At 38.6% G+C, this 14,977-nt stretch overlaps 1 protein-coding gene across 1 annotated transcript; it reads right to left on the minus strand.

The window, feature by feature from the left end:
* Nucleotides 1-577: 577 nt before the first annotated feature.
* LOC149286101 (GTPase Era, mitochondrial-like) lies at nucleotides 578-10,226 on the minus strand. The gene is made up of 11 exons (XM_089494430.1): nucleotides 10,160-10,226; nucleotides 8,328-8,495; nucleotides 6,031-6,158; nucleotides 4,666-4,743; nucleotides 4,290-4,336; nucleotides 3,532-3,593; nucleotides 2,654-2,766; nucleotides 1,824-2,162; nucleotides 1,117-1,266; nucleotides 806-886; nucleotides 578-700 (listed from the first exon to the last, which is right to left on the minus strand). Exons 1-11 carry the CDS (start codon nucleotides 10,224-10,226, stop codon nucleotides 578-580), a joined length of 1,356 nt encoding a protein of 451 aa, XP_089350556.1.
* Between the last annotated feature and the right edge of the window lie 4,751 nt (nucleotides 10,227-14,977).

Here is a 14,977-nt window from a genome sequence, read left to right on the forward strand (position 1 = left end):
ACTGCTTGATTTTTAAAGAGTGGAATTTTAGGCAGCGAGTTCAAGTTATAAATGCATCTATAGGAAACTTAAAAAAAAGCATTTGTAATGAATTATCTACGGTTATTATTTCCCTTGCCGTCTTCCAGTTCTGTATCAAAAACTGGCTCTTTGCATTCAGACATTCTGCCCACCTATACACAATTTTTTTTAGATCCATTACTGAGCAGAACAGAATCTTTTTGCTGTGTAACTACAGCATTAGTTGTACTTGACTTGGCCCATTTTATCTGCTACAGTAAGGAAATCATAAAGCGCTCGTTATTTGCTTTGCGGATCACAAAAAAAAAAAACAACCCATAATAAAATAAAGTACAACTTGTAAAGGCGACAGTTCAGAAGAATGGTATATTAGCATATAGGGTATGATGCTCAGACAAAGTCGGGGCAGGATGCTGATGCTTGGTTGATGGGCGTTGCTGAAGGTAATAAAAGTCCCTTTGCCAACTAAATCACAGTAATTGTGATCAATTAGCCAACTCAGAAACGCAAGTTCTTCTTTTGCCCTTACCATGGGAAGGACAGAGCAAGTGCGAAATTACTTCTTAAACTTCACCGCAAGACGCAACCGAACATCACAGAGAAATATATTCATAAGGTCCTGTCCAGCTTCCTGGGCGATCTTACTGATCAGCTGACCTCCACGGCCAATAAGAAGTTTCTGTGCAAAAAATAAATAAAAACATTTACCAAGAATGCAGAATACCATCCATTTCACCCGTTCAGGGGTAACACCTCTTAACAGCAGTAGAGAGGAAGTACATACCACGTGATTTTCTTTTGAAACAAGCAATATCTGTACAATGACCAACTCTCCTCCAGAGCCTTCCTCCCATATATCCGTTACCTGTAATCGCAATATTAAAATAAGCATAGATAACATTGCAGAATATTATGGCGCTATATGAATCCATTAATAACGTGGAGGATCATCAGGACAGGTATTACTCGTGCGTCAGGTTTGAAAAAGGTCACGAGTTACAAAGCTAGCATTGCAGCCTAGATTTAAAAGTTTGTGTTTACCAAAATCTTCGAAATGGGTCATATTTGAGCCATAAAAAGAAACATGGATCTTACCTGGGTCACGTTATATGGTATCTCTTGGGGCAAATATTCCAGTAACTTTTCCCTTATTATATTGTTACATATTTCTTGGGGGGATTGAGTAGTAACTACATCGCTGTGATATTCCCACTCTCCAGGCTTAGCCAGGCTGAGCAGGTACTTCTGAAAGCAAACAATGAAAACGTTTGTATTCTACGCCATGGAACACGGTAAAGAAGGGGCATCTCCAGCTCTTTACAACAGACCTAAAGAGGCATTAAATCAATTTGGAGTTTTGGGTATAGAAACACAGAATTTGAGCCAATTTACCCTACTTGTTTTCCTGTTGTAAAGATTCAGACCTTTAACAGTCATTGGCCTTCTCTTAGATTCAATAGCCATATGCATATTCCATACATCTTTCACTGTATTAGCCTTCCACATGTCTACAACCCTCCAGGTAAAATCCATTACATCTAAGCCTCTAATTTTCTAGTGATTGTGACATGGTCTTTACACTTCCCTTGTGTTCTTTGTTACACCTGGAATTACGAAGCAAATAAATGACAGGTGCCTAAAAAGTCATTGGCAAAATATGGTATCAAAACCTCTTAAAGCTCTGAATATGTATAGCAAATTGAATGAACTGGTAAGTGGCTATAAACTTCACTCTGCATACTTTAAACAGAAAATCTAAACTGAATTCATCTTATGCACAACTTGTTGCCGAATTAATTTACCTTCAATGTCTCCACCTCATCGCCATCAATAGCAGAGAGCATAAAAACCTCTTGAAAATGAGGCCAGCCTTTCTGGCTTTTCCAGTCTGTAAGTGCGGCTTGTTTTATAGCCTCTGGATTTATGACATTATCAGAGGATTTATCCACCTCCAGCTGCTGCACAGTCATCCCTGGCTCTTCATACCGAGATGTGGAAGTTTCCTCCTCCATAGGTTTGGGACCTTGGCGTGATGAAGGTTTTAGTAAGGGCTTTACAACAGCCTTCTTTTTGTGTACTACACCCTCAGTCAATACGTTGGTAATATCAAGCAAAAGGCTTTTCTTCTTCACCAGGTCTACCTGTGCAAAAAAGAAGAAAATAAAGTGGTTTAACCAGAGAAAGGAAATATAGTTAAACATGCATTAAGACTGCTACACATCTCCCTCTCTCATGTCAATCAATGCTGTCTCTAGGTAAAAGGGTATTATGCCATATAGAATAAGACGTAATGTCCCCCCCCCCAATTGTTCATTGGAGGGTGGTTTCTGCAGAATTTGGCCACCCAGACAGAATATGGATGATGTGAAGATCACCGACAAGCTGAGAAAGCGACTGGATGAGATTATATATATATATATATATATATATATATATATATATATATATATATATATATATATATATATATATATACATACACACATACATACACACACACACACAAAATGGAAATCATCCCATCGCTTTTCAGCTTGTGTTACAAACTGTCAAGGCCCAATACAGCAGGGATCTAAGATTCAAATATAAATTTAACAACCAAACTGATGAAATATGCGGAACGTGAACTCACCTTGTTCATCACCAAAACACTGGGGATATTAGAATATTGAGACAAACACTTTAGGACCTCAGAGTGAAGAGACGTCCTGGTCCAGTGATCCGAAACATCTACCATAACCAACACTGAAACAAGAAAGCAACTACGGGTATAAAAATGGGACACTGTAAAGCTTTGTGCCTTATATCTCTGCACCCATTCCAGTACGGGGGCTGGTAGTTAATTTTGCTTTCTTGCTTCCAGGGAAAGCCCAAACATTCAGCTTCTAGCCATTGTAACAGGAGCTGTACTCATGGGAGTATTTAGCGTCTTAAAATAGTAATAACAATACAACTTCAGGGACCGAGTAAAAACCCACAAGATTTGCAGCCAGTCGAAAGGAAAGTTGAAGATCAAGGTACCGGTAGCCGTAGGTTTTTTTTTTTTGGTTTTTTTTTACTACCTCTGTCTGGCTATGGCCTCACAGAGAACATTAATATACATTAAGTCCTAGTAAACTGTCCCTTTGAGCATAAAACAAATCTCTGGGTGTATATGAAGTGGATTAAAGTATTGCTCCTTTTCAGTCTCTGCCTGAAAAGTATAGCGGCAGTCAATGTTAATCTAGTTTTTGCAGACATAAGAAATACTGACAAGTTATCCTCTTGCATTAACCCAACAAACTGATTATTATTTTTTTTTTTTTAATATAAATTTATGGTGGTCTAGGATTGTGCCCAGACATTATATGCTATTATATGTTTTAGCTCTCCAGCATGCACAGCTAATGATGCCAACCCCCAAAAGATGTTGTATGGCTCCGGAGAAGCCCCCTGGTTAGGTGTTGATACAATTCTAGAGACCCCAGACCTTTTAAGACACATGAGAATAGAACAGAATACAATGCTCACCAACATCAGCGGACTTCATGGAATCCCAGGGGTCATTCTGTAGGGACTTCTCCAAATTATGCCTTCAAGAAAAAGGTACAACATCAAGAAACTATCTTCTGCAGCATAGCCTTCATGTCTTTTTTTTGTTTTGTTTTTTTTACACTTTGGTTGAATGATTCATACCATTACGTAGGAGAGTTTGAAACATTAAAGGGACACTCCGCCATCGTGCACTTTAATGCATATGATAAATGCCTTTAAATTTACGTGGTGTTCCCCTTGCAACTGCATGGGGGGGTTCTGCAGAATCTGCCCCTTTTCCGCACCACAGCTATTTCCCATGCAGGAGAAGTGTTTTGGCCAAAGCAGTCATTAAGCGGCAATAGATTTTGAACATTATGGTCAACCTGGATTAAATAGGTGCTATCGTTTAACAGTTTTACTACCACGGAGGAGAAAGGGAGCTTCAGCTTTTACCAAGGGTAATCATTTAAGATACAAAAAACAGGCAAACCAGTGTTCCGGATGTAAAACGCACCCAAAGAACGCTATACTTTCAATTTACTTTACCGAGAAATGTGGCAAAGTTCTATTAGTCATAAAACTGACATTATTCTCAAGATCAGTGGCAAAGACCACAGCTTAACCCTTACAAGGAACACAAAAGGTTGCCAAGAACTAAAATGAAGTACAAATGTCATCACGTCAGCACTCTAGAAAAATAACTGCTCATAAACTCAGATTAATGAAGTCACGTCAGACAACAGAGAACATACCTTTTTACTTTCCTATTGTTGACCATGCCGGGCGTATCAAGAATTACCTGCATTTGGAAAACAAACAAAATTACATACAAGTAATGAATAATAAACAAAAAAAAGAATATTTAATAGAATTAAAATTAAGTGACAGTATAACAAACATCAGAAGGTAACAGAATACATCTAAATAAATGCCAGCGAGCAACTGTAGAGTTCTAAGTACAAGAAGCAGGATACCAAAAAGAAAGTGCATAAAAAAAAATGGCATGTGAAGAGATTTTGTGAATAAGGATAGGTTTCTTTCATGTAATTGGTGCAAATACGCTGCTGAAAGCTCAAGCAAAAAGCTGCATACAAGGTATTTGTTTTGCTTGGTACAGATAAAACCTACCAACTGAGTTTCTCCTTCTGTAAGAACGCCCATCGCTTGGCTGCGGGTTGTGTGCACTTTCTTGGATACAGGAAAAACCTACAGTAAATACAAATATACAGATACATTGTTGAACCGTAGATATGCGATAATAGAGTGTACGAAAGGTCGATCCAAAAAAATAAAATAAAAAATGTACGCATTGAGAATCCAGACCCCGAAACCAATTAAAACATATTTTAACATTTCAACTTTTCGCCATTTACGGAGCTTTCCTGTGTCTCAGACATACACCCACCAGTATTTGTGCGGACACCGCATTAATTTACTAATTGCTAGTGGATTATTACGTACTGATTTATATATTAAGCAGTGCTGTATAATGGGTAAAGAAAACATACAGTCTTGTGAAAACGTACCCCCTCTTTGAATTCTATTTTATATATCAGGACATAATCATCTGTTCCTCAGCAGGTCTAAAAATTAGGTACGTTACACTGTATCATGATTTATTCAACAAAAATAAAGCCAAAGTGGAGAGGTTTGGTCATAATTCACAGCGCTATGTTTGGAGAAAACCAAACACCTCATACAAGCTGTCAAGCAAATTGGTGGAGGAGTGATGATTTGGGCTTGTTTTGCAGCCACATGATCTGGGAAACTTGCAGTTATTTAGTGGACCATGAACTCCTTTGTATACCAAAGTATTTTGGAGTCAAATGCAAGGACAGCTAAAGCTTGGCCGAAATTGGGTTATGTAACAGGACATTGATCTGAAGCACACCGGCAAATCTACAACAGAATGGCTGAAAAAGAAAATAATCAAGGTGTTGCTATAACTCACTCAAAGTCCAGACCTCAACCCAATTGAAATGCTGTGGCGGGACCTTAACACACCTGTGTATAAACAAATGCCCGCGAACCTCAATGAACTGAAGCAACGTTGTGAAGAGGAGTGGGACAAAACTCTGATGTGAGAGACTGGTAAAGTCATACACAAAACGATTACTTCAAATTATTGCTGCTAAATGTGGTTCTACAAGCTATTGAATGATAAGGTGAACTTCATTTTTCCACACATGGCTTCTCCATTTGGGCTTTATTTTTGTAAAAAAAAAACAAAATCATGACACATTGTAATATGTCATGTGTACTAAAAAGGAATAGTAAAAGGGGTTCAGCTTGATGGAGGCAAGTCTTTTCTCAACGTAAACTACTATAAACGATGCAAGCAATGGTGCCTGGGTTCCAAGAAGTAACTTTACAAATTAAGAGCTCACTTATCCATGGCAATCAAACCATGGCAATGGCATTTCCTATACATCTTTAACAAATCCTATTGTGTAGTGTAAAAAGGCTGTGGTATTGTGGGAGGCCGTGCTCTACCTTTCTACCCAGAAGTTTGTTGGATAAAGTTGATTTTCCCGCATTCGGTGCTCCTAAAATTGCAACGTTTAGGACTTTTGCGTTCTCTGGTTGGTCTGGTTTATGTATTAGCAAACTTTCACTTTCAGCTGCAGAGAGAGGAAAAACAAGGATATTTGTGTCTAAGTGGCAACACGTAGGATTCAACTTTTCCTAATTCTATAGGAATTCCATCTGATTTTAACCTAATCTGATTAAAAAAAAATATATATATATATACATGAGTAAGCCAATGTGTTAATATTTTACATGGAAAAACTGGGCTGTTCCCTTATTTTTAATTTAGCTTCCTAAATCTCCAGGTGCATCCCATGACAAGATTTCTAAAACATGTTAAGTATCAAAATAAATGAGTAATAGCAACAGAAGAGCCCTAAAGGACACAGGAACACTGCAAATATGCATCCGGCATGGAAACAATGATTTATTACACATTTACCAGTATTTACAGTGTTTGGCCAAAAGGCTTGGGCAAGGGACTAGAGCTGGGGGGGGGGGGGGGATCATTGTGTTTAGAGTCTATTATGAGGAGTTCCTCTTTTGCATTCCAAAAAATAACATAATCCTTAAGTAACACTCCGCTTTCATATGTAAGTCCGGACTGGCCATCAAACACACGGTACAAATACTCAGTGGGCTAGTATCATTTCTGCCTCCCGCTTACCATTATCGCCACTTGTCCGGCTGATCCAATGCTTGAATGTGTGGCTGACTGCTGGATTTACACAGCAACGTGCAGCAAAAGATGATATAAGATTAGAGTCCAGCCACATGTACCCAGCAGGCCGGGGATGATCATCCCTAGTGTGTTCCTGTTCATATGTGTGTTTGTGTGTGAGATATATATATATATATATATATATATATATATATATATATATATCTATTAAATCTCATGTTTATTTCGCATTAGAAAAATGACCATTTTACCAACTGTCCATCCTTCAAATCAAATACAATACATAATGGTCACTTTCCAGAATTGGTAGAGGAACAAGAAAAAGGTGAAAGCAAGACGAGCAAGAAGGAAGGGAAAAACAAAGGGGGGATAGTACCAGTAGTGAGCTGGCTATGGTCTTGTGAGACCATGTAGCCAACGTTATTACATCCCAGTGGTGATCTCACTATGTAAAAACTCTCTGCTCAATACAAGGTACACAATGGAAAGTACTGTGATGATAAGAATGATCTCAACGCATCAGATTTCATTAATTTAGACCAATAGAACCATCTAGTTTCATGCTGGGTGCTGTGGCCTTAAGGAGGTATGAATCAGCCCTTCCATATTTTTAATGAATTCATATAACCTGTGCGTAATTGGTGGTTTTTCACTCTTCTTTCAGTACCTGTGCATTAAAGTGAGTACGACGGCTGCGGTGCATCTTTAAGGTGAGGATCTCTCGAGACAGCATGAGATTCCAATTAGTGTCATAAGTTAGCATGAAATACAACAAAACCTGGGCCTTAAAAGACCACATTCCCACTCAAATTCTATTAAGCTTCTGAATGAAAAGAACTAGCATGTTCTATACTAGTATAGAGTGTTTAAAGGGAAACCGTCACAGCATACAAAATTAAAACTACCTATAAATTAAGCGTTTTGTGTTTAGTCTAGCTGATAGAAGTGCCACATGTGGATTGAGAGTATAATCGCAAATCTGGTGCCACGTTCCTATCTCCTGGATGAAGCCAAACTGTGAGAACTAGCTCCACAAATAGGAGAGTATCATGGCCAGGCGAGTACTCGAGTGAAACAAATTATATATATATATGTATATATATATAGACCTCACAACCATAGGACAATAATTAAAGTACGGTGTAAATTCCTCTTTAAACAGGGATGATATAACATTATGAGGATTTTACTAAAGGCATGTTTTTAATACATGTACTGGAAAAAGTAGAATTTAAGTCACCTGCTGTAAGACCTAGACTGTTACAGTTAAGTCATGAAAGGTATTTTCTAATTTTTGTAATAGAGAATTACAGTAACTGTGAGTTAAAAGAAAAAAACCCAAAAAACACCTTCTTTCCTATACATGCCTGCTACTCTGTTTCTTTCCTTTGCCATCACCTGTAACAATTAATGGTAATTAAATATAAAATATATAAAAATTGCCCATTAGAATTAGAGTCAAATTACATTATGAAAAAATGAAAGCATTGCTCAACTTAAGTCTGCCATTAACACATCTATGTTATACTGAGGCTGTTCATATAAAACTTAAATATTTGGTAAAGAACGTCGGATTTACCCTTATCAAACGGGACAGGCGGTGCATATTTGTGGATTACATTTTCATTTGATGATTGTTCTTGACTTATCCCCAACAATCGCCCAATGGCAGAGTCCTTACTGTATGAACATGCAACAAACACATTGATTCTTTGTAGCGCTTGTTTCCTCAGCAGAGTGGAAATTACTGCAAAAGAAGACAGTCGGAATCGGTACAGGAAAAAGTATTGCATTTTGTACGAGGAAATACAGGAGCACAGCTACAAATATTTGTTAGGATTTAAAAGGAAGCTTCGCCTCACTAAAATAGATCATTAAACCAGAAATAAAACAGATACTCTAGTGTCCTACATAGCCCCATCAATAAAGAACGCATTAAAACTACTTATTATGCATTTATCTGTGTATAAAAAAAGAAAAAACACCTTGAGTCCTTTATGCGCACGCAGACGACACCATGCAGTAGGAATTGTCTGATCCCCGCTTACATGCAGGGATCAGATATTGTCAGTAAAACCACACTTTATTAAAAAGAAATTCAGACATTCATATTGTATGCAATAGTAAAAGGAAGAGAAGACGAGCTCTTGTTGACTGCAACTCATATGACCTTCAGCCAGAACATGGATGGAGTCGCTGCAGTTGCACGTAGGTGCCCTAGAGGCACAAAATAAGCGGTGTAATTATGGAAAATGCTTCTTTTGTGTAATTATGGCATATATCTGAGGCACGCCTACCTCGCATCAATATGTTATGTATGTCAACAAGATGGGCTCTGTCAGCAATCAACATGTATGTACAACACCATATACCGGTTTAAATATACTGAGGGGGTGAGGGCCTTTCAGAAAACAAATGTAATTTCTGTTACCTAGTCAGGTTACAATATGTATAATAGAGAAACGCTATACTGAAGAACAGTTTGTATTAAACTAGGCAGCTATGAATATTAACTCAGTCTAAAAAAACATATATATAGGTTTTCGTAGGTACACTGCCAGATTCAATGCTATTATTTATTTTATATAGCGCCATCATATTCTGTAGCGCTGTACAATATCCCATTGTACAGCGCTACAGAATATGATGGCACTATATAAAATAATAATAGCATCGAATCTGACAGTGTACCTATGGTGATATATAATTAGCCTGCTTAAGGAGCAACACAGGACAAGTGCACGCAGGGCCGGCCGAAGACTTAACGCCGCCTGGGGCGAAGTTTAAAACGCCGCCCCCCCCCGCCGACGCCGGGGGGGGGGCGGCATTTTAAACTTCGCCGACGCCATAATCTACGATCCCCCCCCGGTACTTACCTTTAAACAGTCCTGCGGCGAGTCTCCCTGCTCTGCCACGGTGCCGGCTTGTAATGCTGAGCGCCGGAAATTGACGTCACTTCCGGCGCTCTGCATTACAAGCCGGCACCGGGACCGAACAGGGAGACTCGCCGCAGAGGAGAGAGAGAGAGGGGCGCCGAGCGGGTAAGCGAAAACCACTCGGTGCCCCTCTCTCTCTCCTCCGCTTCAAAAAAAAAAAAAAAAAAAAAAGCGCTTGGGGCGGCAAAGTGCCGCCCCTTCTAAAGTGCCGCCTGGGGCAATTGCCCCAGTCTGCCCCATTATAGGGCCGGCCCTGAGTGCACGGCACACAATGACACCTAGCATTGGGAACCGGTTTAATAGAGAATATATCCTTGATTAAAGAGTTAAGTCGGCGTCCCTATACCAATGCTAACTGTGCAATAAATTAATATAAAGTTCTAGTACACAAAAGTCGATCGTCATCAGAAACGAAAGGCAACATTAATTTAACACAATTTGAATACTAGTACCAGACCCGGCAGTGCAGACTAACCTGGCTGCCGCCTGGCAAGTATCTGGACCGAACCGGCCCGCAGAGCCACGGATACTGCAGACCACATTCCCGGAACACTTCTCAACTCACGCCTCTCTACAAGGGCGCCACCATCTTGCCGGAGACCAAGCGCATGCCAGGTTACACGGAGCTTCCTTCAGCTCCACCCACTGGTCCAACAGAGACAGCTCTTCCGCTGACTCTTGGCGGTGTGTGAGGAAGCAGCTCTTCCACCATAAGGTGTAAGCAATGCGTTCTTATAACAGGGGTAATATTTTACAATGGGAGGGCTGCTATTCGCCATGCAAAAACCACACAAATTCAAGAAAATAATAATAGTAAAATGACCCATATTAAGGTTTGGGTGTGGTGAGATATCCAACAAACGTTACTTTTCTTGATAAATCAGTATTTATTTATGAAGAAATAGCTGTTTTCATTTTTGACATAAAAAAGGTATATATTTTTAAACCAATATTGTGGGGGATGGGGAGACCCTCAGGGTCACTATTCTGAAGCTGACTCTTTTATGGTGTGCTTTGATTTAGTTTATGTAAATGTCCAAAATGTCTCTCTTTGCTGATTCATTACAGACAACGTGTGGCCCTGAACAATGTACTTATTATTTGTATATAAATAATATATGTTTTTGTTTTATATAGCGCCATCATATTACGTAGCACTGTACAGTGGGTAGAGCGGACATAACAAGTAGTATGTAACATAACAATTTGAATAACAGAAACGAGTTTACAATCAAAAACTTAATCTGAGATTTTTATGAGACAAAGTCAGACCCAAAAGTGTCCCGGATAACGGCAGGATCCTCAGAGTTCTTACATAAGATTGTAAGAACAATAATACTAATCAAACAACCCCTTACTTGACTCTCTTCATTTGTTATGCAGTTTTAAATATTAACTCTGTAATCTGTTATATGAAGCGCAACAAAAAATACTCTTAATCACCAAGACGGACAATCAGACGATGTTAATATGATGCCGCTATATAAATTGTTAAATTATAATAACAATGGCTGATGGGGAAAAAAAACAAGAAATGATGTGAATAAGGAAAGTGAGTTTGGCTGCAGGTGGTCTAACTTTTTTTATTGCAAATGCCTGAAAAGCTGTCACAATTTTTTTTAAAGGTTGTTAATACGTCATATCGGCAGGATTTATTTTCTGATGGTTAATAGAAAATGGAGACTGCATTTCAGAGACATTCCTAAAGCAATACTGTATTTGTTGATTTTACATAGTGTATACAGTATATATATATACACATATATACATATATAGTGGTTAAAGAGAAGTACTTAGATATGATTAAATATTTTGTTTGCTAAATGATTTTTGTTAAGTACATTAAAATCATTTCATACAGTAAGGTGAAGGGTACGAATCATCTAGCTCTAATAATAATGGTAATTCTATGGGTTTTTGCCATGCTGGGTTAATGTTAATCTAATCCATTTTCCACGATAATTTTCATCTCATCCTGTTCTATATCCCGCAGCCACCGCCGTGGATTTAAATGGAATGACCCTGTTCTTTCACTTCTAAGATAATGGCTAGAACTCTTTGTTAATAATAGTAACCATTCAGAGCTTTTCTCTTCAACCCATCAAGGCTGTAATTGATTAGACCAACAGAAAGATAATTTGCAGATATACCGGCTCCAAAACACTGTCCTTCTAATCAGCTTTTAGGAATCAGAAAACATTAAAGGGACAATAGTATCTATTTGCAAAGTTTCCCTGGCATCTACCTTCAAGCCGTGCTGAAGGGTAGTGTAAAGCCATTATGGTTTGAAAATATTGAGCTTCATCGGGTAATCTCATTTAAAGACAAACCGTTATAACCCTTCTATTGGCATAAAAGAAGTATAGCAGCGCTGGATGTCTCAAACAGAAGTAGCCAAGCAACTGCCATCCAGCTGGGGCTGAAGCACAAATCTATAGATGCCAGACTTTGTACAAACAAAAGTCTATCCTATGAAGGATTACAGGCTGCATATTAAATGTCAGTTACCATAGCATTTCTCACAGACATTTCTGATGTTCTAGTAATTTGGAACAGCCTCCTGAACAATTAATGCATATTAAATTACTCTATAATTACCTTAATATGCATTAATTAAACCTGGAAAAAATAATAGAAACAAATGTACCTTTCTTGGCAACACAGTTGCTGCTTGATGCAATGGAGACACTTTCTAAGCATTAGGGGTGTCGTTAGACCCCCCCCCCCAATAGAACACTTGCTGAACAAGAATCACCCCATGATTTTGCAAGGAATCTGTTGTAATATAAAGGGAACGCTCAGCTATCAAAAGCAAAAAAAGTGTCTTGAATGTCCCTTTAAGAAATGCTTTAAATATAGTAATGATGTTAACCACCCTACCAGCATATTTTTATTGAATTATTAAAAAAACATAGTAAAAAAGCTTAAATGGGACTTCCCCCTTTTTTTTATTATTATTGTTATTATTATAAAATGAAAGTTTCAAATATTGTGTTTTCTATTGTAGTTCTAGTGTTCATATCATATGTTTTTAGGCAGCTGCATATTTGCCACATGGATGTATCCTAATTGTGTTATTTAAGCCCAATAGACTAGACAAGCACACCTCAAGTTAGTAGCACCTTCTGCCTCATAATAATGGATTGATGACTTCCTTAGCATTTCTAAGAATAATCAATTCATTGTGTTTAAGCAGATAAAGAAAATTGCCTCATAGCCACCCAACTTCACCAAGCAACATGTCCCACAGTGCCACATCCCCACCCCAGGCAGCTTGTAAGAACCTATTTTGCCCCAACAGCTTGTGAGTGCCTCCTGTGCCCCCAGCAGCTTTTCGTTGCCCTCAAACAACCGGCCTGTGCCATCTTGGCTCCAGCTTGTCACGCTTAAACATCCACATCCGTGCCCACATACTCAAACATAGACACCCATGCTCACATACACTTATACATAAACATTAATGCTCACATACACTGTTGAGGCGGCACAAGGAGACAGGAACAAGTGGTCGCAGGGGTGGCCTGGGCCCCCTAGAGAGATAGGCCCCAGGCAGTTGTGACTGCTGCAGCCCCTGTAAGTAAGCCAATATTCTGTGCCAGAGATGTGTTCCTCAACATCATGCATGTGATATACTTACCTTCAGTTAGCTCTAACGTTGGCATGACTAACATTGCAGGTAGGAGTCTGTAGAAGCATGTGCGGATACCACCCTCATTTCAATGGGAGTACTTTCCTGTCACTGATTGGCCGCTTTAAGCACGAGATGGAGGGCAGCTGCAGGGCTGCAGCTTGTACCTCAGTTAAGTCCTGTATTTAGTTTTTTTATATGTTTTTTTTTTGGAAGAATGCTTATTAACATATAAATAATTTCATATGCATTCTTTAGTGAGGGTGTCAGAAACTCATATGGGTTTGCACTTCATAATGAGTAGGATCAACTCTCCTCCAAACACACATTTTAGTGAATAGGACCCTTTGTGTACATTAGATGGTGCCTGTAGGAGTGTATACATAAATTTGTATACTGAAGTGATTGTATTTTTTTTTAATTGATGAAAAACAAATGTTAGCTGTATGTCAATCTTTATTAAATTTAGGGTTAAAAACCCCAGAATATTAAGGTCTAAGATAAATACAAAGCATGAGTCAGGCATTGAAGATTAATTAGATAGAAACAGCCAAAAGGCTTAGGTTTAGTTGAAGAATAAAGCATAAAAGCAAATTGATTTTTGTATTGCTCACTCTTGTAGCTTTTGTTTTGTATTATGTGAATGGTCACAATTCATCATTACATCCATATATCTTTTATTTTTATAAAAAGACTATGAATTCAGACTCATCCCAGGACAAAGTAAAGCCTGCTGCTTACATTGTATTATCCAGTAAATTTTTCTAAATTAGCTAGGGCACAGCTATTAAAGGTGCTGTTCCACCTGGGGTGTCTCATAAAATATCTACAGATAAGTGCCGCATCATGTAGAGAGTTAAAAGAAATCAATCTGCCATTTTATTTTACTTCTCAATCCTCCGTGTCACTTAAAAACTGCATTAAAATGTTTATTGAGATTCTGGAGTTGAGTCCTATCAATCTTCCAAAGCCCTTCTCCATGTATAACATCACAGAAGTCTGACTTCCTACAGCCACTCCCAGTCCCCGTTAAGACCTTCATGGGAACACCCCTTCTGCGATGTCAGAAAGTGTCAGGTGGAACAGAGGAGTGCAGAGGGAACAAATTAAGAAGGCCTCACTAAAAGGTTTTGAACAAGACACCATAGAAAAATGGTATATTATTTTAAAACAGTACTAAATTTATTTAACATATATATATACACTATTTTGGAAAGTTGGGAAAAAATGTCAAAGTGGAACAGCACCTTTAAATAAGACAGTATCGTAACTACCGTGTGGCAAAAGGGGGAGCTGCTCCCAATGCTGCAAGTCGAGGGGCCTGCTTGAGCTGCCTTATGGCTATGCCCCTGCGCTACCTGCAGCTTCCAAAAGCGGATGTGATATCGACACAGGGCAGGACCTCTGACTCTGCCCCAGACACCAAGATCCCTAGTCATAGCTATGGAATGAGCTTCTTATGTTTCCCTTACATACTTCTATATTGCACCAAAAAGAGGCGTAAGGTGTTGAAATGTCAAAAAAACACTCTACGTCTTCTGAAAGTGTTCATTCCTGGCTCCCTGTTTTTTTTTATTTTTTATCTTTTATGTTTTAAGTTCTTTTTATGTAATATATGCGTGTGAGCGTTCTCATTATAAGAAAAGTAAATAGGAACATTTACTC

This window comes from Sceloporus occidentalis, unplaced genomic scaffold (assembly GCF_023333645.1).
Source record: "Sceloporus occidentalis isolate IW3139 unplaced genomic scaffold, rSceOcc1.0.p SCAF_72, whole genome shotgun sequence".
Taxonomy (NCBI): domain Eukaryota; kingdom Metazoa; phylum Chordata; class Lepidosauria; order Squamata; family Phrynosomatidae; genus Sceloporus; species Sceloporus occidentalis.